At 36.8% G+C, this 27,661-nt stretch overlaps 1 protein-coding gene across 1 annotated transcript in view; it reads left to right on the forward strand.

The window, feature by feature from the left end:
- Window positions 1-25,387, forward strand: part of ZNF148 (zinc finger protein 148) — a 32,739-nt gene extending 7,352 nt beyond the window's left edge. The window contains exons 2-7 of the mRNA XM_019522557.1: window positions 1,320-1,665; window positions 3,021-3,146; window positions 5,764-5,887; window positions 6,535-6,618; window positions 15,979-16,097; window positions 16,361-25,387. Of these exons, the coding sequence (XP_019378102.1) occupies window positions 1,320-1,665; window positions 3,021-3,146; window positions 5,764-5,887; window positions 6,535-6,618; window positions 15,979-16,097; window positions 16,361-17,956 (2,395 nt within the window). The 3' untranslated portion in view covers window positions 17,957-25,387. The remainder of the gene's footprint in view (window positions 1-1,319; window positions 1,666-3,020; window positions 3,147-5,763; window positions 5,888-6,534; window positions 6,619-15,978; window positions 16,098-16,360) is intronic.
- The last annotated feature ends 2,274 nt before the right edge of the window (window positions 25,388-27,661 follow it).

Below are 27,661 nucleotides of genomic sequence, written 5' to 3' on the forward strand. Positions count from 1 at the left end.
TCTGATATCCACAATACCATATTTTGATTTTATTTAAAAAAAAAAAAAAATGTTGTCCTGATTTCCTACCTAAGTTAATTCTGGAAAACATGGGTGTTGGCTAAATTTTTATTCTTTTACTCTGAGTGATCTAGTCTTGGTATTTCTGAACATATAATAGTAGGACCTGGAACTATGCATCATGCAGATGATTACTATGTAATCTTCACCCCTGGGTTCTGCCAGTTGACTATATTCCTAACGTCATATACTGCTGTGCCCTGTTGCAGGAAAAGCTGCATGTGTGTCAGATATGTAGTGGATTTATGAATGGAATAAATCTTCATTAGGAATGAAGATAAGGCTGGCATAGTGAGAACAATTCAGATAAAAAACAGTTTGGGGAAAGGTTTTATAATTTCAAACTGAAAACTGATGTTTAAACATTATGTGGATCTGTTTGATTTTAAGTGTTTGGATAGAATTTCTACTCTGCAGATATTAAGATGTTAAATTGGTTGTAAGTCATCATGATGGAGAATGCTACTATGCTTCTGGACAGGGAGATTTGGCTTCTTGGGCTACTAATTGCCTATTTGTTGCTTTAGGGACAGTGCCTAGCCACTGCTTAATTAAAGTGCTTGAACTGAAGTGGATCTGAGCCACATGCTCAGCCTGCTGAATTGCTTCCATTGCTGGCCATGTTGCTGCACTGTTAAGGGAGGCAGAATTTGAAGCTGTACTCTTTAACTCGTGCTGCTTTGCCTTAGCGGGTATGGAAATGATCACCCCATAAGCAAGTTTACCACTTCCTTTTCCTCTTTTCCAATGTAGCAAGAAAGAGACAAATTTATCCCTTTCTCACTTTTCTGAAGATAAAGCAGTGTTAGTATCTGTACTGTACCTGGGGCAAACATGTCAGGATAGTATCTTGCGTGAGGGGATAGGGAAGAGGGGACACAGGGTAAAGAGGGCACTGTTAAAAGGAAGATTGGTCTGGAAAAAAGTGGCAGCGGCAACGCAAGCAATAATTTGCTTTAAGGATAGGCAGTATATCTGTGTTTCTTTTAGTTGTCTGTCTTGCTTAATTATATTAGTCTTTAGAAGAAACTCTATTATAACTTCCTGATTTGAAAGTGTGCATATGTATCTGTGAGAGAGAGAGAGAGATCTTATCCCTTTTCCAAACAAGGATGAAAATTTGAAAGCCTGAGTATCAGTCATAGAAATACATGTGGTATCTATTCAACTGTGATAAAACTTTAAAAAAAAATGATCAAGTAAATTTTTAAGTAACAGTCCCAATGTTAGATATTCATTTATTACATTTCTCTTTTTAGGTTATTGCACCTAAGCATGAACATTGAAGACAAACTGGGAGGATTATTTCTTAAATGTGGTGGCATAGACCAAATGCAGTCATCCAGGGCTATGGTAGGGATGGGTGCAGTATCTGACCAGTCTGCAGTGTCTGGGGAACGGCAAGAGACAGTGCTTCAAGATCGGACTATAGCACACCAAGAAATTCTTGCAACAGATGAAGTGTTACAAGAAAGTGAACTTCGACAGCAGGAGATGATTTCACATGATGAACTTATGGTCCATGAAGAGACGGTTAAAAATGATGACGAGATGGAGGCCCAAGACAGACTTCCTCAAGGGCTGCAGTATGCAGTGAATGTTCCTGTAAGCATTTTCACAAAGTATTGCAGACATGGTTTGGAAACGAGGTTTGGCAGTATTGTTAGGAATACATTCATGACTTTTTTATTATCAAAAATATTTATAAGTACATCCTGTTTATAAAAATGTCATTAGCTTCTGGCTGGGTCAAATGCATCTCACTGTGCAGAGTGCAAAAGACCCTGGACACCCCTTAAACGAGCGTAATGAGCTTAAGTGTAGTTTAAAAGGAATGTTACAAGTTTTTGTTCAGCATTTGCATAGAAGTAAGTTTCTCTCATAGTTGCCAGTTATATAGGTATCTTCTGTTCATATTCAGTTATGTGCATTGATCATTTAACACTACATTCTTTTTAAATAATTAGGTTTAAAAGGCAAATTTAATCCAGAAGAACTAACATTACTGAAAAGATCTGCATATTGGTCACTACTTGAATTTTCTTTTTGTTGGCATTACTCTATGAAACATTTCTGTATGTGTTCTAAAAAAATCCCTTATGTGCATTAAGCATCGGACTGCCACTAGTGGCATCCAGACAGTAAGTCAAACAAACATGACACTTTTTGTAGACACCCATAAATATGTCTTCCTTCATATTTAATAGAAGGTGTGCATAGTCTGCCACACAGAGAATGCAAAATGGCTTTCATTAGACAACATGCATCTCTGTAATTCAATGAAATATTATTGTTAACTTGTAGTTCGGGCATTTGTAGAAGTGCCAGCGATTTTACGAAGTAGAACCATTCAGAATCATGAAGAATAACATTTAAGTGTAATTTTGTTAAAATAGTGTGCATGAGAAGTTTTCCCTTTAACTGTAAATCATAAGCATTTGTTCAAAAATTTAGAGAACATCAGAGAAACATAAAGCACATCTTTTGTAAAGATAACATTACTTCAAGAAGTATAACTTGGAAAATGCTCGTTAAACCTATTCTTGTTTTTAAAGAATCCTGTAGCTTAGGTGTGTGTTAAATCTTGACATTAATATAACAAGCAAAAGTAATACAGGTATGAAGAAATGGAAGACTTTTTCTGTACCAATGGAAATGCTTTTGATCTACACTATTTGACACAGAAACACTGCCAGTCAGAAAGGAGAGATTATATTTTGGGGGATGAATGATGAGGTACAAGAAGATGCAGTTTCTACTGAAATTAATTATACCCTATCTTCAGTTAATATTTCTATTACTCCTTTAATTTAAATATCTAAAAGTATGGAACCATGACACAATTCGTTCAGGATAAAAAAAAATAAAGTCCTAGTGGGCTTGTCATCTAAAAACAAACAAACAAAAATCTCTTCTATAGTGAGAACCTTATCTGAAACTGACACTTGATATCTTAACAGATCAGTGTAAAGCAAGAAATTACCTTTACTGATGCATCTGAACAACAGAAGCGAGACAAAAAACAAATAAGAGAGCCAGTAGATTTGCAGAAAAAGAAGAAAAGAAAACAGCGTTCACCAGCAAAAGTAAGACAGTGATTTGGTGAAACCAAGATTAAAAAGAACCTGGAGTTTTGCTATGATTTTATGAGTGATTTCATTAGAATTTGGAGTGGTTATGTTAGAAGTTGTTTGTTTGCTCAGTAAAGATGTAGCTCTGCAGCCTGTCAGAGTCCAAAACAAAACCCGAGAGAAGGCATTCACAATGTGCTTCTTTGAACTTCTTTTAGCAACATCAACCTTTTGACGTATTTTAACATCTGTCTCTCCAGGCAGTTCCCTTCCAAATACTTTTTTTTAAATTATGAGTCAGTAGTTTTGTAGACAACTTATAAATCATTACACTGCATTCATCTAAATATAGTCCTGCTTTTTCCTATGACCCTGAGAACTTTTGTGTCTGCATTGGGAACAATTTAAAAACAAATACAGAACAATATTTTGGAAAATCTAGAAAGATGATTTGAAGTTGAAAATGATCAGCTGGTAGGAAGCACTCCTAAAATCAGAATCGACTTAAAGTTCTCATGAGAACTTTTGACAAATTGTTTTCTAGATCCATTCATGGACAAGGTTGTATCCCAAATTTTATCAGTTTGCTTAAAGACTTGGATTTATTTATAGTAAGAGTATGTTCTCAGAAAAAAACAAGATCAGTCCTCCAAATGAGGGCTACTATAGCAATATTCTGTCCAATTGTCTAAAGCCCCAACTCCTGACTTATTTTATTTTGGATTTAAATAAACATTTAAAACATACATAGAAAACTATAGTTAGGTAATAACACAGTCACACACAGAGGACCACACAACAGCTTAAAAATAATCATATTTTAGAAACAGTCAAGCCATAAGTAAATCAAGACAAAATCAACACCATAACTACCAAATCCCATAACCTCGTTTCAGTCTCCTAGGGTAATCTGTCCTCTAAATCTTCCCCAAAATCATGTAAATAGGTGATTTTTTGCAATGTGCCTGGAGGGTTGGTAGACTGACTGTTTTAGCTTTGGATTTGGGAACAAGTTTCTGAGTCCTAGGGTTCCTTATGGTAGCACCCCACTTTTTGATAAGGTTTTGAATGCCCATTGCAGACCACATCTGCAGGAACACTGTATAATGGAAGTGGTCAGTGTCCCTCTTCAGACATGTATACATGCATGCTTCCTTCCTCTCCTAGTTCAGTCCTCCTGCTTTGTTCTTTTGAAATAATGCAAGACTGAAAAATGATCAAGAAAATCCTTGAACAGGTTGCGTTTCAATTTTTTAACAGCATATAAGAATGAAGATGGCAGGAACAGCCAGAAGATTAGTATAGGTGTCCTCTTTTTGGTTACATCTGTGGTCCCAGAATACTGTGCTTGATTTGCTGCCCAACCAACAGCTGGGATAAGGGTGGAGATCATCTTATACAATGAATAGTTTCAATAGTATTTTTCTTTATTAGTTGTATGCTTGAAAAACTACAGGTTTTATTTGTTTTTCCTCTATTATTTTTGGTCAGTCTATTAGCAAAACAGCATTGGCAAAAGAGTTTTTCTTCATTTAAGGAGAGCTACAATGGATCAGTGTTGTAAATTTAAAAGGTCCCAGGAAACATACGAAGGATTGTAAAATTGTACACCCACTTTCAGCCTAATTATTTTAACATTTTAATAATAATAAAGTGCATATTATAAAATTTCATTATTTTAAAATATAATTTTATGTTTGCCAGTGTCCCTTAATGAAGCAATGTGTTGTTACAGAACAGAATTTTATGAGCCTCAGTTTTTGTTACTTCACGGTTGTATAAGACCCTTGCGACTTACATAAAAAATAACTGCTCTGGCAACAAAACGTTTTAAGTGGAAAGTTAAATTTGGCAGGGAGAACTAAGCTGCATACTAAGTAGGGTAGGGTTGTATAGGATGAGGAAAGTAGAAGGGGCCAAGGTGACACTTATTCAGAAAATGTTTTCATGATCACTTTTGTTTTCCAGAATACTGGAAACAATTGTGAAGTGAATGCACACTACGGTGCACTAGGACATTGTATCAAAGGGCTAGAGAACCAGGCTAATGGAATATACTGGAAAATAACAAAACATTCATAAGTCACTTCTGTCCTGACACATTTAACTGGACAGAGAAGATATTTATTAGTTCAATCTTATTTTTAGCTTTGATGTGCACTATCAAAGAATTTACATGGTTATCATGGATAAACTTTTATTTATCTTGACAAACACATTTATTTGCTTTCCACCAAGTTTATACAACATTTTGCTTATCCTGCAAAGTATGATTTTTTTGTGGTTCCATTTCCAGGGATGGTTTGGTACTTTACTTTCTTGTCAGATGGAGAAAGTAAAGACTGACATTTAAAGTGACTCAGCATCGAATACAAAAGCTGTAAACTCGTTTTCCATCAATTTAATTTGTGTCTAGTAGGTGGAAATATGTCTTGACATGTCATGATATACAAGTTCAGAATATGCTGGTATTGAAAATGTAAAACCAAAATTCTGTCAATGTAAATTGAATGTTTCTACATGAAATCATTTGAATTTTCTTCATTACAAATTCATTTTGTGTTTTGTTTTGTAGTTGTTAAAACATCTTTAGAGGTTAGTGTGAGAACAAACTTTACTTTTTTCAAAATAGATCCTTACAATAAATGAGGATGGATCACTTGGTCTGAAAACCCCCAAATCTCATGTTTGTGAGCATTGCAATGCTGCCTTTAGAACCAACTACCATTTACAGAGACATGTCTTCATTCATACAGGTACTTCTTGACTTCAAATTGTTTCTTTTCTATTACCTAAAGATCTTTTTCATCACGTGAAAAATGTTTTCAGTTCTATGTGAATTTCATTTCGAAGAGTGTAGGTAACTTGGCATCTAAGCTTAGAGATTCCATGCACCAAAGTGTCAAAAGAATACCAGAAAAAAATCATTATATGCTGATTAAACCAAGGATGTTACTATTTACAAGGTTTCTTTTTTCTTTATCAGGAATTAATGGGTTGACATATAGCCTAAGTGCTGAGATTTACCCCTTTATAATTAATGTGCCATGGCTACTTATTTGCCAGATGAAGTATTTCTCTGGTTCAGAGAAGTGAAAAAGGTACTTGCCAGTATAAGTAGTTTGTCAGTACTATAAATACAGTTGTATGCCAGCATAATGATTTATCTTGTTCTTCAGGAAATTTGGCCATTCAGATCACCTTTCCATCTCAGTGTTAATGTGATTCATTTCATGAAGTCTGTTTAGTTAGAAAGGATCAAATTTTTTGGTATTTAAAATATTTTGGAATTTGCTCAGATGCCATTTTTTGTTATAGACAGCAGTTTTATTCCTCAGTAGTAGTTATCAGAAACAACAGTTTGTAGTTATTAACTTATGGATGTGGAATTATATTGTTCAAGGTGAAAAACCATTTCAGTGCAGTCAATGCGACATGCGTTTCATACAGAAGTACCTGCTACAGAGACATGAGAAGATTCATACTGGTGAGTATAGTGCCTTGAGTATCCTTACTGGCTTGTTTAAACGTTTTGTTTCTCAAATCTGGCCAGAGGTTCCAATAATGTTAAGCTGCACACTCATCCTGTTGCAGTTGTTTTGATTTAGCATATATGGTACAAAATACTTGGAATCAAGTACAGGTCTGTGATTTGGAATCACACTCTTTTCTTTGATTGGAAAGTGCGTGTAAACTGTAGAGAGCTAATGTGGGAATGAATTGTTCTTCTGGAAATTGCCCCACAGTAGCAAATACTAAAATTTGCACATTGACAAAAGTCACAGTTTGTTCAACAGTCTTGTCTTTTGTCACAGAAATCAATTTGCTATAGTAAAGTCTTCCAAATCATAGTTTTAAAGGTTTTATGGTTTCTTTTGAATTAATGGAAAACTGCCAGGACTATAATGGCCAAAATGCCTAACCCCCAAGGTCTTAGTATCAGCATTACTTTTCTCTCAACTTTAGTTAACAAACAAACAAAACCTATATCTATGATGGGTCAAATAAGGCTCAACGTTTAAAGCAAAAGAAAGTTTGTTACTCATATTTGCTTTTTGTCTTATTGCAATGTGCAAAACCATGTTCTTTAACAGGGTTGTTTTCATTGGGTTTTTGGCATTTTGGTGCATGGCCTTTGAATCCCTCTGTAAATATTTATTTTTTAATAAAGTCCTTTTGGACTGGATGCCAATTTTTCAGCCTCTTTTACATAAAAGCAAAGCTGGTAAATGCGCATAGCATTTCTTGGCTGTAGCATTTACATGGTATGAAAGCTGCTAATGTGTAACTGTGTGTGTGTGTGATAAAAAAGTTCAGAAAGGAAGAAAACCTCTGCAAAATGAATTTCCAAAGTAGTGTGTATGGCAGTGCTTCTCATTCTTAGACTTGGGGCACACTTTGAAAATGCCAGCTCTTAGCCCTTACTTATTTTTTGATGAAAGAAATGTAGAGTTCTTCTGTTGCAAAGAACTCAGAAAGACCCCAGTAGGTCAGAATGTTTTTGACACTGGCTTCATCTTTGAAATCTCTGAGTTTACCTTATGAATTGTGCAGGTGTTTGCACACCAAACAGTGCTACTATTGTGTGGCTTCCTATGGCACTGTTAAAAGGATCTCACAGCACCATGGTTATGAATTGGTGATATAGGGAGTTACACGCACAAATGTACTGCTGTTAATGAGATTTTTGCATGCTAAGTTGCCATGAATCCAGACTGTTTACGTAAGTAGTCAGTCATAGAAGAGACCTCTACTTTTCTCTTGCTCAATTCAGAGGAGTCTCTTAATTTAATTTCTGGCTGTGAATTGTTGAACCATGCTGTCTTCACACTGTGTAGACATTACTTTTGTCCAAAATGGCCTAAAGAAAAAAAAAAGCAGAAGGTTTAAATGTGCCCAATCTGTTTTGACATTTTGCAGAATCATTTTTTCCTGCAGGTTTTTTTTAATGCTTTGAAGGTTGAGCAATGTACCTTATTAACACTTGAGTGCACGCTTTGTATAAAAGCTTTTAATATTTTTTAAATGCCTTACTGTTTGGGTTTTTAATCTTTTTTTTTTGTTTTGTTTCCTTCCCACATCCCTCTATTTTTTGCATGTGTTTTAATCCTTTACATATAAGAAAGAAAATGCAGTTTAATAAATTAACCTTCTTATTAACTTTTTGGAAAATTTCCTTCCTTCCCTTTCCTTACCCTCCTATAGTTAGCATGTTGTGATAGTTATCTCTGGAAACTGGTGATGAAGATTTGGTTTTAAACTTATTAATAACTGGCATTACCTAGAGAATAGGTAAATGAATGCTTAGGATGAAGTATACAAAGTTTCTTTCTTATAGAATTGTTATTGAGTGTGTGATCAGTACATGTTGTCTTACTCAATAAGTCCCAGTTAGTTGTAATTATAATGTTTATATGGCTTTTTAGACAAGGTAAAAAACAAACAAACAATCCCCTCACCCCCTTTATTCATCTAACACCTTCTAATGCTCATTTAGGCTGCTTGCAGACATTAAAAAAGCCCCCCAAAACAGCCCTTTACTTTAAACTCAGTGCATTCCTACATGGAGCCCAGCACATTCCCAGAAGAGGCAGCCTGTTCGTTGGACCCAGCTCGCCCAACGTCTGTATAGATTGGGTGCTTTAGTGGTGCTTTTATCTAATAGCTGATTGACTCAGCTTTACATAAAAGCACCAAAAGGCCTGCTGAATCGCCCGATCTATACAGACGCTGCAAAGCTGGGTCAAAGTAACGTGCTGCTGCTTGTGGTAAAGCATAGGGGTTTTTTTTATGTTTGCAGGCAGCCTTGGTGAATAAAAAGCAGCTTTGATGTCCTGGTACTAATTCATTACAGCTAATTTCACTTTACATATTTAACATTTCTTATCTGCTTTCATTTGGCCATGGTATTCTTTGTTGCTGACCCTAATGGCTACTGGGTACAGACTTCAGAAAAGCCTGAGGAAGAATTGATCTAAATGATGTAGTTTTCTGTAAGCAGCATAGTTTAGATTGGTAGTGAACAGAATACACATTCACCCTTTGGTGGGAGGGGCCTGCAGGCCTATCTTAGACCAGGTTCTGCCACTTTCAAACCAGTCTGTGCACCGAACTTCTGTTCTGTTACAGGTTTAGATCAGTTTCCGATCACTTACACCAGTAAAAGTGTAATGTCTGTACCTGGCATGATTGTTATCTAGTCTTGCTAACTAGTGTTCAACAGTAGCATAGCAGGATTCTTCAGACAACTTGTATTTTAATATTGCCCTTTGTGGGCAGAAGATTAACGGTGACCCTTTGCTTTGCTTTTTTTTTTAAACTCTAAGAAATATTCTCCTTGGACTTCAGCTTTGTCATATCTCACATTTTGTCAGATATAATGTGCCCCAAAATATAATATGCATTTATTTTTTGTAAGGTGGAATAAAGAAAAAAAGATCTTTCTTTTCAGCGAGCAGGTAAATAACAGCAGCTGGGGGGCTGAGCCTGATCATTGTTCTGTTCCCTGTGGTTTTGGATTGCTGCAGATTTTAATTTTGGTTTCACCCAGAGCAGCAGAAACTGCTGTTAACATATTCCTCACAAATAAGGCACACTCCAATTACCAACAGTTGGTTTTTGGGAAAAAGATGCATTGTATATATGAGAAAATATAGTAGTCTCCATAGTTAGTAAGGGGTATGATTTGTTAGGGAGTATTTCTGTCTAGCTCTCATAGCTTTCTCTTTTTCTTGATGATTTTTTATTTTCTTCAGTCCCCAAAAGTATTTCTTAAAAATGAAAACAGGTCTGGCCTTTTATTTCTGTCTAAATTGTGGTTCCAACTTTGGTATAGTGTTTAAACAATTAAAGAGGTACAGGATGTTTCTTGTACCTTTTAAGATCTTGATCAGCTCTCTAAGTTACTGTATTAAGGCAGCTGACAACAGCAGTACAACACAGAAGCTCATTAAACCAGGAAACTTACAGGTGCTCCAGCTAGTTGTAGTAGGTAAGCTTTCTGTTCCTGGAACTATTGCTTCAAATAAAATCCTATTTCAAGGATATAGGAAGCTATCAATCAGCAGTCATATCCTATATGGGCAATTAATTAATGATTGCATCTGAAAGCAGACATTGCATTAATACAGAATTTTGTTACCAAGAAACTGCCACAGCTGGAAAGAGGATAACAGCCATAGAAACCTTTTGCTAATTGTCATTTTTTTTTATTGTGCTTGTTGCCAGTACCACTGTAATTGGCATTCAGTTTGTGGTGGGGAAGGGAAATTATCAGTAAATTATCATTTTGATGTTCAGAGTTTAGCGGGCTCCTGAAGCACAGCACCACTTGCTTGCTTCAACTTTCCCTGCTTGCTTTTCACTGATGAAGATTTTTCTACTCATTGCCCACCCTTGCATTTATGCTTCATTTACTAATTCTTCAGTCTGGTTCCATCTGCATTCTAAGCATAAAAATGTAAATCATGCTTTAAAAGAATAAAACAATCTTGGGATTAATGAGACGTGTACCAACATAATTCTTTAGTCAGTTTTCTTTTTATATCGCTTGTCTGACTTGTCTCTTGGCAGTATTTTGTCTGTTTAGTTTGTAGACTCTTCTCAGGAGTTGGTTTGCATTGTTAAACTTCATGTACCTCTATATTTTGGAGCTGAACTTATTAATAATATTATAGTAATTCTAAAATGTAATTGCTTTTTGGTATAGACAAAAAGCATGCCCAAAATTTCTTAGATCCCTCATAGTACTGTGATCAATAACCTGTATTAATATGTTGAAATTACATTTTTCCTTCCATATCCATTTTTTTCCCCATTTACTAACCCAGTTGAGGATATTTTCTGTTACTCTTTCCCTGCTTGATCATGTTCTGTCTTGTTGATATCATCCATTCATCTAATGTTTCCTGTTTTAAGAACAGGATAAAGTTTATGAAGACCCTTAGCAGATGTGAAAGTAATGTTGCAATTGGGATCTCAGCAATTTTATAGCTCTTCTCAAAAATTGAGCACCTGTTATGTCAGATGAACCAGGGACAGAACCAGGACAGCTTATTACCGGGGATTGGATGGGGAGTTGTGTCAAACTTTATGGCTGCTCTGTGCCCCATCCCAACAGCCAGATCATTTGAGATGGGACACAGGCCAACCCTGGGTCTGGGACATGTGCTACATGTTTAGTTTAAGGTGCAATGCAGACCAGCCACAAAGATGTTCCACTTTACATATGTGGTGTGATTAACATATTAATTGTGCTGTAAAATGTAACATGCTGTATGTTCAGCCAATTTATGGCATGATAAAACAGAAAACCCGACATGAAGATGTCCCACATAAATGTCTGACTATGTGGCATGTTACAGTTTACGGCACAATTAACAAATTAATGGCACCATAAAGGTAAAGTCTGGCAGGGCAAAACCATCCACCTTCAGGCTATGTAAAATGACTTGCCCTATACATCTGAGCATCTAAAGAATAGAAAGTGAGTCTTATATATTTTGGAGTCTTTTGTAATGTTAATGTACTCATCCTTACAGAGACTCAAACCATAAGAACATAAGATGTGCCATACTGGGACAGACCAATGGCCGATTTAGCCCCAGTGAGCAGACAGTAGTAGGAGTGTATGTTATAGAGAGAGAACATTGAACCAGATCTATCTAGAGTCATCTGTCCCCTATGCAATACCCTCCCTGGCATCCATTTCACAATGTGGTTCTTAATCTTGCCTAGAATAACATCATGCAACTCTGCCAAAATAATCCCATCTTCCTAGATGCAGCCTAAATCAGGGGCAGTTTCTTCAAACCAAATTCCTTCTTTTTCCAGTCAAAATTCAGGCAGTGGTAACTTTGGTTTGAAGGTGTATTTCAGGGATGCTTCCAAAGCTCCTAAACTGTCCATCATGATCCAGTCCTTTGTGCTTTGAATAGGAGAAAAATTAGTGGTGGAGTCACCTTTTAGCAAATGTCTCCCAGCAAAGATCCAGGTGGTATAGAGCGTTGTAAAGATTCTTCAGTACTCCACCTCTGGAGCATGCTTCTGTGTAATATATGGTGTGTGAATGAAGCACACTGTAGTCAAGTCTTTATGCATTGGCAGAATAGAATCCATGATGTTCAGAGTTGGGAAAAAAATTGAAGTATCCACAGTCCTCCTCTAAATTGGGCTGGGGTGTGGATAACCCCAGAATATGAGACTCAAAGGTAACTTTGCTCTAGCCTAGAAGTGGGTTTTAAAGAAGGGAAAAGAAGGTATTGGACCAGTAAGAAAAGGGAAATTGTTCAAAGAGTGGGGAAAATGTAAAAGAACTGGAAATGGAAGAAAACAGAAGAAGAAGCATCAGGGAGTGATGATTAAGGGTACATGAGTGGTTGAGGAATATGGTGTGTCGATGGGCAAGAGTTTTATGTCTTCAAAAATGCAGTTGAGTTATTTGAATTTGATCCAGGAAGCATGTTGAAGGTAAAATACTCTTGATAATAGAGGTGGTATGAACTTTAAGCTAAATGAGGGGCAGCACAGGGAAGTGGCAGCAGTTGTATGTGCTGGTGGCTGGAGAAGGCAGCAGGGATGGTGTATGGCAAGCTGGAAGCCCCAGCAGGTATTGGAAAGAGTTGAATCTAGTGGGTTCTGCCTCTGAGCTGAGGCAGCGTGCAGCCTGTTAGCTGCCCACCCAGGGGGCACCGCCACCGTGGAGGGGAGGACTGGGACCGCCTGAGCTCAGGAGCCACACAGCCTACTGGCAGTTCATGTGGGCAGGCCCCGCCGGGGAAAAAGAAAAAAGTGGTGAGGGGCCCAATCCGTTTTTGTCATGAAGCCTGCCTGCAGCTGGGGGGCAAGCTGACGGCGGGCCCTGAGCTATGGCAGGTCCTGGTTTTCTCCTTTTGCACCAACACCACCTGGGCAGGCTGCTAGCAGGCCAGGGGCTGCCCCAGCTCGGAGATAGCACCCAACTGGATCCAACTGTTGCTTGAGCCCAATCTGGGGCAGTCCCCAGGCTGATAGCAGCCTGCCTGGGCGGCCACAGCTGGCACTGCTGCCAGAGGGAAGGGCTGAGGCCCCACACAGCTCAGGAGTCACTCAGCCTGCCAGCAGCTAGCCCCCCAGCTGCGAGAGAGGCAGGCAGGATTTGTGGGGGGAAGAAAAGGATTGAAGCACTCACCGCTTCTGCCTTCAGCCCATCTCTCCTGCAGCTGGGGGAGTGAGCTGTCATATTAAAGGCTGCAGTGTTACAAGTAGCTTCGTTGCAAACTAAACTACATGGGATGTGGTTTAATTTGCGGTGTAACAAACTCATTTATAGAGGTGTACCAGGTCCATATTGTATTGGCATCGATTAAAGGAGAATTGATGTTATTGGCAGTCAGGTTTTTTTGGCTGATGTGGCCAATAATGTCGCCAATAGATGCCCTGTACATGTGTGCAGCTGCAGCATGCATGCGGTCAGGAATGCAGCCTGACAGCTTGGAGAGCTGGTAAGTCTGGGTGGGGAGGGAAGAGTCATGCATGGTTGTATATTGAGGCCCCCACAGTGAGGAAGGGAGTGGGGCTGGGGCAGGCACAGGCAGGGCAGGGCAGGGTAGGGCACAGGACGGAACCATGGGTGGCTTGTCTGGCGAGTGCTGAGGAGGGCAGCTCCCGCTCCTGTGCACACCCCTGAGAGAGGTATGGGGGGGCATGTGCCCCCACATCTGTGCACCAACCTCTTCCCAGCAAGGGGACTGGGTCAGAGCTGCGCTCAGGGTGGGTGGTGGTGGCGGCACTGGAAGGGGGGCTACAGGGTGGCTACTGCAAATTTTGGGGTGGCTCCAGGCCCCCCTTCCAGCACTGCCACTTCCTGGCCCGAACACAGCCTAAGCCCTGCCCTCCCCACCAGGAAGAGGTGCACCCCTGCTCTAGCGGTGCACCCCTATTCATTTAAATTGCAAAAAAATCCTACATGTAAGATGTGACACAGTTAAACCACAAAATGGGGCCATTTTCGTCACATGTACAAGTGTCCAAAACCCAGAGAAGGATTCAAGGGCTAGAGGGAGAGATTAGGAAATGGTTTGAAATTGAAAGTATTGACGGACTTGCCAGGAGCAATTGGTAACCCAGTTGCTAAAAGGGTGCTAAATGATCTTAAAGGTCTCTGCCTTTCTGATTTCTGTAAACCAGATTTTTTTAATTCTGATGTATAGTTATAGTCCTGCAGGAAGACGATTAAGAGTAGGCTTGGTATCCTATTTAAAATAGTAGCAGTATTGCCTCATTATTTAAATATTGGGAGAAGGCAAATACAGAAGCTATGCAATGTTTGCTTGTTTTGTATCCTCCATTTGTAAATACTTAGTAACAATGGAGCTGTAGTATAAAACATAAGCATCTTGAGGGCTTAGCCAGGACACCTTCATTTACACATTGGGATGTGGCTAAGTTCTTCTATTTGACATGCATATGAATATCAGTAAATTAATAATTTAGTAATACTGAGCAGAAATGCCATAGAATCACAAAGCCTCAGATATATAAAGAAAACAATCTAATCCATATTATTAGGAATAAAGAAAGAAAGTCAATATTGTGTGCAGTAAAAATTGGGCATATGTTGTCCATGACCAAAAAAAACATTGGCAGATGCAGTCAGCAATTTTTTTTCATTTAAAGCTGGTTTTAAATCCAAAGATTGGTTTGTATTTTTTTATTAGGCAAACATTCATATAAATGATAAATAAGTTTGGAACATTGAAGAACAAATACTTTAATTATAGAAAGTTTAAATATAGTTTCTGAGATACAGTTACTGAAAAATAGTAGGGCAGCTCTATTCACCATGTCTAGTTACTAGAATTCACACTTGCTGAGGTAACCTTTTTGGCAGGCAGATCACAAATAAGCTCCTTCCCTTCCCTAAATGCCAGTCTGATCCCCTTTCTCAGCTTTGCTTTCTACTCCCAGCCCTGTGCCCCTTGCCTGATTTGCTGCTTTGCTTTCTGCTTCCTGCCATATCTGCTGCTGTGATGCCTGTCCTCTCCCTAACCTGTCGTGGGTCACACACAGAGGCTACCCATGTTACTTGTGGGCCATGCCTGGTCAAAATGATAGTTTTCTCAACAAATTAAATTTTTGTCAAAGGGAAAATACTTCCATTTGCCTTGATGAATTTAATTGCAGAGATTTTTGTTTTCAGTTTAATTAAAAGAACAAGTCAGATGCTTACTCAGTTTTGGAACTGTTAGAATTCAAACTACAGTGGCATTTGGGGTAGTTATTTTAGCTTTGAATACATGTGTTGAAAAATGGAAGATAGAAAAATGGGACAGCACATATTTTAAACTCCTTAAATTACTGAAATCTTGAAAATGTAGCTATGTTGTATTATTTTTTAAATAGAGTCAGATCAGTAAGGAGGGTGGGAGGACTATTCAGTGTTCTTATTGTTCTGAAGGAGCTTAAGAGCAATAACGAGCCTTGGAAGATGTTTTTGTCTTCTGCCTTGATCATTCACACTTTGATACGTCTATAATACATAGCTGCACTTAGGGAGCTGAGAAAGGCATGGGAATTGTCCTTTTCAAGATTTCCTTTTCTTTATTACACTTTCTGGGTATATATGTTCTTTTTGCTTTCCTTCATGACATTTTTGATATATTGGGCTGCTGAGTACTAGGACAAATGGTGACATATATGAAAGGTCCACAGTTTTGTTTTCTTAGTAGAAGCAGACTAAATCCTCTTCTCTGTTACTTCTAGTAGAGACTACCAATATTTGTGTCAGTTATGTGGAATGACCCTTTGCCAAGCTGTTTTATTTTAACTATTATCATATATCTATATTTATATTGTTGTGACTTGTTAGGTGAAAAGCCATTTCACTGTGATGAATGTGGTATGAGGTTCATTCAGAAATATCACATGGAAAGACACAAGAGAACTCACAGTGGGGAGAAGCCTTATCAGTGTGAATATTGTTTGCAGGTAAGAGAGTTAATTGAAATTGTGCTTATTGTGTTAAAACCCAAAATGCCAAATATACCTTTCAGAAGTAATTCATGCAGATCTTTCTAGACGTTGTCATCTACATGTATGTTAATTGACATAGAAAAGAATGGTATGTTGTTTTCATGACTATGGGGTTGGACAGTCTTCAAATGAAGTGCATGAACTAGTGAGTGAATTACTTAAAGAACATTTTCTTACTGTCTATATATTTATTTTTCTCTAACTTAAATTCTGTGCAGTACTTCTCCAGGACTGATCGTGTGCTAAAACATAAACGCATGTGCCATGAGAATCGTGACAAGAAGCCTAATAGAAGTACTACCAAAGTTGGGTTTTTGACATCTGAGGATGATTCTGGCTTCTCTACGCCTATGAAAGATAGCTCCTTGCCAAAAAAGAAAAGACAGAAAACAGAGAAGGCAAAGTCTATGGACAAGGAAGGTGCAGATAAGTCAGAACAGAAGAAGGACAAAAATGACTATTTGCCTTTGTATTCTTCCAGTACAAAAGTAAAAGATGAATATATGGTGGCAGAATACGCTGTGGAGATGCCACATTCTTCTGTCAGTGGATCACACTTGGAAGAAGCAAATTCTGGAGAAATACACCCGCCTAAGCTGGTTCTCAAAAAAGTTAATAGCAAGAGAAGTCTAAAACAGCCACTTGAGCAAAGTCAAACCATTTCACCTTTAGCCACATATGAAGAGAACAAGGTTTCAAAGTATGCCTTTGATCTTGTGGATAAACAAGGTTTACTGGACTCTGAAGGTAATGCTGACATTGACCAAGTTGATACTTTACAGGAAGGGCCCAGTAAGCCAGTACACAGTAGCACTAATTACGATGATGCAATGCAGTTTTTAAAGAAAAAGAGGTATCTGCAAGCAGCTAGTAATAACAGCAGAGAGTATGCTCTAAATGTGGGTACCATAGCATCTCAACCTTCAGTAACACAGGCAGCTGTAGCAAGTGTCATTGATGAAAGTACCACAGCATCCATATTAGATTCACAGGCACTGAATGTGGAAATTAAAAGCAACCATGATAAAAATGTCATTCCAGATGAGGTACTGCAAACTCTCTTAGATCATTATTCCCACAAAGCTAATGGACAACACGAAATATCTTTCAGTGTGGCTGACACTGAGGTGACCTCTAGCATATCAATCAATTCTTCTGAAGTATCTGAGGTCAGCCAATCTGAGACTGTTGGAACAAGTTCCCAAGCCTCCTCAGCCGATAAAGCCAGTATGTTACAAGAATATTCAAAGTTTTTACAACAAGCTTTGGACAGAACAAGCCAAAATGATGCCTATTTAAACAACACAGGCCTTAATTTTGTGACTGACAGCCAGACTCTTGCAACCCAGCCAGCATTCTCTTCCATAGACAAACAGGTCTACGCATCCATACCTGTCAATAGTTTTCGAACGGGAATAAACTCTCCATTAAGAACAACTCCAGACAAGTCTCATTTTGGACTAATTGTTGGTGATTCCCAACACACGTTTCCCTTTTCAGGAGATGATGCAAATCATTCTTCCTCCTCCTCAACACAGGACTTCTTGGATCAAGTGACTTCTCAGAAGAAAGCAGAGGCACAGCCTGTCCACCAGGCTTATCAAATTAGCTCCTTTGAGCAGCCTTTCAGAGCTCAGTACCATGGAGCAAGGGCTGGGATATCATCTCAGTTTAGCACTGCCAATGGACAGGTGAACCTGCGGGGACCGGGGACAAGTGCCGAATTCCCTGAATTTCCCTTGGTGAATGTAAATGATAATAGAGCTGGGATGACCTCTTCACCTGATGCCACAACAGGCCAGACTTTTGGCTAAGAAAACCTTTGTAAATAAAATTGGCACTTTAGAACACAACTGTCAAGAGTGGGATTGCTCTATAAAGCTTTTAAGAGCATTGTGTTATAACAAAAGTAAGTTGATATTGCAAGATCAGTAACTGCATTTTTTGGTTAGTCACCAGTCATTGAACTGCCTTACATGTTGTTACCCCTATAAAAGGTGGTTTATCGCTTGCTTGTTTGAGACCAGAAACTTGCTCTTTTACCTACATTGAGATTTCAAATAGTACAAAAACCCCGAGATAAGACTTTGTTCTGTAATTGTTTCCTAACTGGTATCACTGTATGTTCTTGGGAGAACAGTAATTGTCTGAGATTATTCATACTGTCATTTCTAGGCTTGCCAGCATAGTCTTACTCTTCAGCAGGGAATCTAAACACAAGAAACAGACAGAATAAACTAAAAGTTTGAATGTCAAGACATTACAGCTAAACGACCTTGGCATATTCTACAGAAATACCCTTTCTTCTGTCTCTCTTACAAAGAAGTATATGCCATATGTCCTTTATTTTTGCTTTGAGTTACATTGAGTCATGTTTTGGAGGAAAAAAGTAGTAATAAAATCTGATGGACTAACTCCACTATTTAAAAGTTTAATTAATTTAAATACTTTAAATACTTTTTAGCAAAATGCATAATTGCTAATGCCGTTACTTCATTCCTGAAGTATTGCATATTTCTTTGTACAGCTGAACCTAGACAACTTTTTATGATTTTTCATATGCAGATTTCAAGATTCTGAAGTTTTAGTTGAAATACTCTTGTAGATTACATTCCCAACTATATAATCTTTACACAAACTGTGTATTCCAAGATTTTAAAGCTTAATTGTACTTTACCCTACATATTCACAGAGATTAACATAGAGCACTTAGAGTCTATTTGATATATTTTGATTTCTCAAAGAAGAATTTTTTTTTAGAATTTTAGGTTTGATATGGTTACATCATTATCATCTCATTCAACACTGCTTATTTTTAATATACATTGATTTTGGAATTTCTTAGCTTCTGTAAAAACTGATTTAATTCTTTCTGTCTGGAATTTTGACAGTTCAGATAATTAAACATACTTTAGTGTCCCAGCAAGCTGAAGAAGTTGGCATTCTAATTGCATATCTTTTTAGTGATTTCTTAATGAACTACATTCATTACAATTTTACCAACCAAAACGGTTGACTAATGCTAGTGAACAGAATTTCTTTTTCAGCATAGATGAGTGATCAGAAGCTTTTGTTGCATTTCACAATATAAATAAATGACAAACTTTATTCCTGTACCATGAATATGTTTCTTTGGATAGTACTTTGCTTTGAATTATACAATATGGTACGAAAGATAGTTCTGTATGCAATTTTAAGGTGATGAGGGTTGAATAACAGAAATGTTGTGTCACTTCTGTTGCACCTTCCCTAAAGGGACACTGTCTGGTAGTTTACAGCAGTATAAGCCTACAGGCTGATTATAACTAGCAAGTAGGAAAAATCTTGGAGATGCACAAATACTTTTACCGCACTACCCCATGGCAGGCATCTCTCAAATGAAGTCATCAGCCAAGAGAGAAGACTGAGCCACGTTAGGCTGAAGAATACCCTCTCCTGCAAAGGGACTGATGGGGTAGAAAACACAACCCTCCCATTCCCAAAGTAGTAATGTTATTTTTTTACTGTTTTAATTAACAGGACCCTGAGCCCAGTCTCTGTCTTTTCTTATGTGGCAGCACTGTAGCTGTAGTAACTTCCCTGAACCAGGTTTAGGAAGAAAAAATGCACCTGGAATCCAGATCCTGTTTGGCAAATGGCCAGGGACATTATTTACATGAACTTCCTGCATAATTTGTTCCTACAGAGTGAACCAGACTCTCATTGCCCTAGCCTAGGATGTCCTTGACTGTCCTTAGTATTCATTGACCTGCTGTGCAGCTGAGTTCTGAAGATTTAACCCCAAGTTAAGCAGAAAAATAAACACGAGAAAAAAATGAATTTGTTATAGAAAATTAGGGACACGTGTATATTTTCAGTCTGACAGTGTCCTTTTAAATTTTTTCTTATATTATTGGGTTTTTTGTTTCTTTTAAGTCTCTCATCCAATATGGATCCACACAGGCACATAACTCACAATGGGAAACAACTTACCATGAAGCAGATTGCTCATTTCCACCAAGTATCACTTCCATCATGTCATAGTTTTCAGTGTCCCATGCTACTTCTTCGCCACCTTTTTCCTTGATGGCCTGTCATTGTGAGTCATTGCAAAGATATGTGTATCCATTTAACGTTATTCCTTGTTTAAAACTTAATCTGTGGAGACATATTGCTGCATGGGAAATCAGAGGAAGGCCTGCTCAGCCCTAAGCAAATTGTGACTTCAGCTGTGTTGGAGTGAGCAGGGGCTACTGCCCTGGTACCCTTCTGTGAGAAAGTGGGCATGTAATAGGGAGAGCTCTCACCCCGCTTCCTTTGCTCACCAAGCAGAATAGCTAGATGGGTGCCTAGGCATGAATAAACTGTTCCACATAAAGGGTGAAATAATCTACCCTGTCTCAGAACAAGGTGGAGTGGATGAGAAGAACTGTGATTCTTTGTATCAGTTAATTCTTCAGTCTGCTCCATAGGGAATTAAAGCTGTACCCTGGGCCATAGCACAGATTATGAAGGCCTAGTCTAGCCCTTCAGTTTGTAGATCCACTTTATGCAGGTAGTTAGAGAGGTGGCACTAATAGTTTAATCCATTAACATTTAGGACTTCCAGTACAGAGGAATTTACCAGCCTGATTATGCTCCTCTATGCTAGTATAATGCCCTACGTAGACAATGCTGTCATTCTGGAATCCGTGTGTTCATCTCATCATAGTTTTATTGATAAATGTCTTTGTCTAGAAAATCTCTCTCTCTTTTTTTTAAAAAGGTCATCATTTAAAACACATTTCCTCTGCCTACATGCTTTATGATTTGTGCCCTAAAATAAATATGCTTTCCCTTTTACTGGTAATGGAGAATGCTCATTCTCTTTTTCCTCTGTACCACTTCTGTTTTTTACATTGTTCATCTACTGACATTATTAAATAAGCACAATATGAGGAGTAGCATTTCACAGCCTACAGAACCAACAATAGAAACTCCTATATTATTGAATGTTTTTTGCAAGCATTGTGTGCATGTGTGTGAGAGAAGTGGATGACTTTTTTTCTTGACAGAGTAATGATGAATAAAAAAAAAAAGAATAAAGAAAACTGAGGATGATTGTTACCAGGCAATAATGATTTTTAGATCATTCGTATTTTGGGCCTAAATTACTTGACAGTGTCCCTTGTAGCATTAGATCTTTGCTCTACTTTTACCTTGAATATTACTGGCAATGAAGGAATTGGCTGGCAATTGGATATGAATCAGCATCTACACTTTCTTCAGCTGATTTGAGGGTGAATTAATCATAAATGACAAGGTTTGGCGAAAACTGCTGTACACTGGGTTCATGAACAGAAATACGCAAAATTCAGTTTAAGTTTTTAAAAAGGAGTTGTTTTCATGGTCTTACCTTTAGGAAAATTATGGTTCAAGGGGGAAATACAACAACTCCTAAAGTACTAATGGTTATTTAATGCGTTTATTATTTTTTATATATTGTAGATTGTCAATGATTTTGAGAGCGATAATAGTTCATTATATTAGGGAAGGTACAGTAAAATCTTGCTGATTTGCTGTTGCTAATCAAAGCAGTCCCTAATTCTCATATATACAAGATTTTGTTCCTCTCCACCTCTGCAAAAATTTGAAAAGTATGAAAAAGTAATTAAAAAGACCTCAATCGTGAGCTCTCACATTGATACATCTGTGCTACTTCATCTTAGTATATTATGGCACATTTCTTAGTATACTAAAAAGTAGCACAATAAATGCTGAAAACTAAATTACAGTAACCTAAATAAGTGAACAATACTTTTTATGTGACATTCTTGTTTTTGTTTCCTTGTTTACTCGCTACTTGTCAAAAATCAGTTGTTTGGAATTGGTTTCCAAGTCATTACTGCAAATTAATGGAGTTCTACTGTAACCTTTTCAGAGTTGGTTTTTCAAGTGTTAAAGTGTTCAATTTTTTATTCTCTGAAAGGTCTCCACCTGGATATATACAGTGCATTTTGTGTTTGGTCAGAATATTTTTGTTTGTATTCTGTGTAGTACTTGAAAATGAACCAGAATATTTTGATTAATCTACTCTAAATTTTGCAGTATTGGCTTACTCTGTGTATGTATGTACATTTCCAAATTAAATTTTCTTGTGCTTAATTCTTTCAATTAACTTCATTACAAATTAGGGAAAATGCTGATGTTTCTGAGAATACATTTGGAAATTTTAGCAGGCAGAAATATGCTTGTGCTATCAATACTGTAGTTGGTACCAATACCCAGTTGGACTTTCAATATGTGATTGGTACTCAGGCAGATAAATAATTTCATGTTTTGTTATTTTAAAAAATCTGCTAAATGGAAGTCTTGTAACTTTGAAAGTTCGTTCATTTTATGGTAGCGCATGTTTATGTTAGGCATGGAACTCATTTAACAAAAACTCACTTTGCAAAGAACATGTACTACGGAAGTATTACTGCTAATGAGAAAACATGTTTAAGTTTAAATTTAAACTTTTTTGTTCAATTTACAATTGCTTTGTGTCAGGGAAATAAATTTTATAGTTGCTTTTACTATACATACAAATACCTTTATGTTTCCTTTTTAAAATTGTATCTTTTGGTAGGAAACACAAATGGATGCAGCAAGCAAACATTTCTAAGAATTGTTTCTTGCTTTCCTTAATCCAATGGATGGAAAGGTAAAATTGTGTAAACAACATTATTTTATTTTTTTATGCAATATCATGCTGTAAATATGATTTATCAAATAAGGATGTACTTATGATTGAATCTTTGATTCTGCACAGTTAAAGTTTATATATAAATATAAATGTGTCTCGACAATCAAGGACTTATGTCAGTCTTCCTTTATGATGTTTATTATTGTTATGCATTCCATTTGTTTGAATTGCGTACCAATGTGGAAATTTGTAATGTCTGTAAAGTACGTAATGTTTTTATAGCTTGTTTAAAAAACACGCAAAAATGCTGTAAATATATAAAAAAAAAAACAACTGATTGCAGTTCTGCTTTGTTAGAGGCAAATGATGATGTACTGTATGTAAGCAATAATACATGACAGTGCTAACTTTACAAAGTAGCATAAGGATAGGTCCAAAAATAGTTTTGGAGTTAATAGCTTTGTTTGAGTTAATGAATATTCATTAATTGTTTTATAAATAAATTCAACTGTCCTCCTGGTGGAGTATATAATATTGTTTACGCAGCACAATTTCAGTCGCAGAGGAGACAGTCTTTAGATCTGTGACTCCATCTGTACACACTTAGGTAAGAAATGAATGGTTTTACTGCACTTCTGCGAGATGAGGAAGACTGCAAAAGCTTAGTAGCTCTGTCTCTAAAGGAAGAGAGATACTTTGTCGCTACTGTGCTGATTCCTGACTATTCCTTCCCTTAAATTTGGAGTCCTTAGGTCCTGGTACTGACCTGATGTGACTTGGGGCTCCAGTATAAAAGGAGTGGTTCTCTTCATAATCCATATGCAGTTAAACAATGAATCTAGAAGTCACATGTTCATTTTGGATGCTTATTTTTCAAGTGCGAGTTATCAGCTGATGGATGGGTTTATTCAGTTATTAAAACATCAAACAAGTAGTTGAAATCGAGTAGGTATTAGTCTGTACAGAGCAAAATAACTATTTGAACACAGTTATCACTGCTTTAGGGGGGAAAAAACACCAATTTATAAATGTATATGGACCTACATTTTATAGGACAAATGTTTTTAAATGCTAGTCATTTATATAATATGTGCTTTGAAGGATTTGCTAGTCCACTTCTGTCACTTTTAGTACACTGGTATCTTTTTATATGTAATGTATGCTTTTTATTATTGTAGCAAAGCATTTCAGTAGAAGGAATTTTGCAACAGTTTGGGGGTATTTTCATTGTCAGCAATGAATGATACTAGATTTTGTCTGTGTGGTCTTGTCTTTATTTTAATGCTGTCTGGAAGGGAACTTGGTATCCAAATAAAGCAGGTGACCTCCTTTTATTTCAAGGGCATACTATGTAGTGCTGAATTGAGTCTGGAAATATGATTTTGAAAAGAGAAATTAGTAGAGAATTTAATGTACAGGAGAAAATAAATGTGTGATGAAAAACCTGATGATATATATAGTGGAACACTGTTACAGTGCATTTTCTGATATAGTGTTATTTTCCTGAAGTCCATATGCTTCTTTGTATTTCAACTAATAAAAAAATCCTATAGTTAAGTTTCTGGCAGGATAATAGGTTTATTTCAATTGTTAAAGAGTGTTCTTTTAAACTACACCATCCATGTTGTCCTTTCTACAGTCAGCGTAAGAATAAAATAAAAATCCAAACCAGATTTCAACCAGTAAGAAAGTGTATATAAGCAACAGAGATGCTTTTGTATACATGAGGCATGCATTTATGTATTTATTATGTCTCTGATATAAATTAGGAGGCGAGTCTTAATTCCTGTGAGATCAATGTGTTTGTTCAAGTATGGGTAAATGTATGTGCGTTTGAGAGAAGTTTGGGTCTCATGGCAAACAGGACTTAAGCATGAGATGGTTTATTGTTACTAAATACACAATTTAAGATTTAAAAGAAACATTTACATCTCTCAGTCTGTTCAGATAGCTGAAAATTATTTTGCAGGAGAGCAGTTTGATCCAAATTGTTAGGTTCTTACAGTTGGATGCTTCTCCCATTAAAGTTAGTGGGAATTTTATTGTTTACTCAAAATAACATTGTTACCCCAAAATCATCAGACCTTCTACAGATATTCCTCCAGCAGGCTTGATTTGGGTAAAATTGATGCATTTTAAAAGTTTCTATTTCTGTCTTTACTTGTCTAAAAACGTTTAAGCAAAATAATTTTAGGTAAAGGATACTTACTTTTAAGTCAAAGATATTTTGAGAGTTACTATTCCTGTTCATTTGATTGCTACTGTAATTTAAATCCTGCTTGACAAAACATGGATGAAGAAATGGATTGTTGTTCCTGTATGCTACAGCAAAAGATGATATTTATATACATAGGCAGGGTGAATGATATTGTGTTCTTAGAACTGATTTATTCTTTCACTGCTTGTGACATTACTATTTTCTTAACCTAGCCCTTTTGGGTTTATAGTACCCTTTTATGTGTTTTGATACCAAGGAAAACTGGGTCTTTTTGCTTTATTTTTAATTAAACTAATAAGTCTGATGATTCATATTTGCAAATGGTGCATTTTACAATGTGGTCACTGACTATCTTAAATAAAAATATAGAGAACTGTTTTATGAGCTAGGCTTAGTAGCATTTTTTGTGTTACCTGGTTTAAGACAAAAATCAGTTTCTTAACAGAGCAAGTCATAAAATTAGAGTATGGTAGGAAATAAGGAAAAGGAACATCTCATCCAGCCCTTTGCCCTAAGGGAATGTCAGTTCTACCTAAACCAGTCATGACTGATATTTGCCTAACTTGCTTTAAAAAAACCTGTAACAATGAAGATTCCAGCATCTCTGTAAATAATCTGTTCCCGTATTTAACTATCCTTCCAACTAAAATGCTTTTCCTAACATTAAATCTGAAATTTCTATCAATTTGAGATGAGATGACAAAAGAGCTGCTTTTTTGGCACTGATTCTTATTTACATTAAAGTCCTTTTCACAACTCTGGTCTTAGTGTAAAAAAGAATTGGGACTTCCTATGCAAAAGAAACACATTTTTAAAGTGTGGGTTTATGTATGATTTACTTTTCATTCAGTATATTTCATAGTGCACTTTTACTGAATTAAAGCATAAAAATGCAGAAAGTGATAGCAGAGTGCACTTATAAAGAATAACTGCTTAGATGCAAAGCTATAAATAAGACCCTATAATGATTCTAGTCACTTTTTTATGTTACGTTGCTGCAATCTTATAGTAGTGATTATTCTGACATGTAATTCCAAGACCATTTCCAGTAACAAAAGTATTTGATTTTAAGAAATATAGAAATTTGATGATTTATTTGACTGCATAAAAATAGACTTGATGGAAATAAATTCAGCGCTGACACACAGAGTAAGGTAAACTCCATTCTCCTTTAGGCTGTGTACTGCTGTACACCTCGTTTGATGTTTTTGCCCAATAATATTATGCAATGAGAAATACATATTTCAAAAACAGAGGATGAGTGTATTATCCAGAGGAATAGTAATGTGGAACATCACTTTTATTATATAACATTACTGTATTAAAATTTGTAAAGCATGACACAAGGTATGTTAACATGCAGCTACCATAGGAATTTAAAAAAAACGTAAAGCAAAGTCATACCTGGTAGATGTATTCTGAAATGAGACTGAGAAAGTAGTATCTCAGCAGTCCTGTGGTCTGTCTCTCATTGTATTTGCTTATTTTGGTGATAATTTATTTTTAGTTGTTTTAATTGTTTTTTTTTAACTGGAAACAAGGCAGTGTTGACATTTAAATTTGTAGTGTATGGCTGTTGTATGACAAATACTAAAGTTATCATGAAAGTAGGGGAATTGGTCAACATTTTGGTTGAAAAAATGTTGCAAAATAAGTTATTCACTGAGCTAGTATTACTGCAAAAATAATAATCTATTAAGTTAGCTTTAGCTTTTTCTCTAAGAACTCTAATCAGTTTTCCATTAACATGACTTGTTAGGATTATGTCAGTTTATTTAGAGCAATACAATCTCTATCCCTCTAACTTGGCATTTTTCCTGTACTTCATTTGATGAACCATTCTGTGGCTTCAGTTCAGTGACTTATGTAAGTGGAGTGATTCACAGCCTGGCCATTCTAGGAAATAGTCTGGAAAAAAGCAAGTGTTTGTCATCTCATCCATCACCCCCATCAGTGGAGGACTGTTTCCTATAATGTAACTGTATACTGTTTTGTGCTTCTTTCTATCTTGAGAACTAGATCAGCCAAATCTCCCAAATGGAAATCCTTGTCTCTGATGGAAACTAAAAATGAAGTATGTATATGTTTTCCTTTCAGAAGCTAGATGTATACTGGACTGGTCCCTCTGGTAAGTAACCTTTTGTACACTCCCCATTGCAGGGCTGTCCTTCAGGTTCAGGTACATCACCACACTTAAACTGTTAAACCCATCAGATAATGTGCATGTTAAATCCTTTTGTGCAAACTGGTGGCAAGAATTCAACAAGGGGGCTTGATACAGTTATACAACATCTGATGTAATAAACTTCTGCTTGCACCCCTCATTTTAATACCCTGCCTTTTGCTTAGTACAATTAAACATGGTGGTTTGGTACAATAGCACCCGATCCTCCAGGCTTGTAAAATTCTACCTGCCCACTTGCTCATCCACAATGTTTTTGACAAGCAGTGATGATATAACACTTTCAGTGCTTGTGCTAAACTCAAGGGAGGGAATGTTACATACAAACTGACAGATTTCCTATTTTTGCAAAGATCACAATCTTATTTTTCTTTAGCAGGTTTACTTGCAGCAAAAGTGTCCCACTCACTATCACTACTGGCTCAGTGACTCTCCCTGGCTAACATCAAACAGATGAACAATCAAAAAAAAAA

The sequence above is a fragment of the Gavialis gangeticus genome, unplaced genomic scaffold (genome assembly GCF_001723915.1).
Source record: "Gavialis gangeticus isolate Ggan-Ray unplaced genomic scaffold, GavGan_comp1, whole genome shotgun sequence".
Taxonomy (NCBI): domain Eukaryota; kingdom Metazoa; phylum Chordata; order Crocodylia; family Gavialidae; genus Gavialis; species Gavialis gangeticus.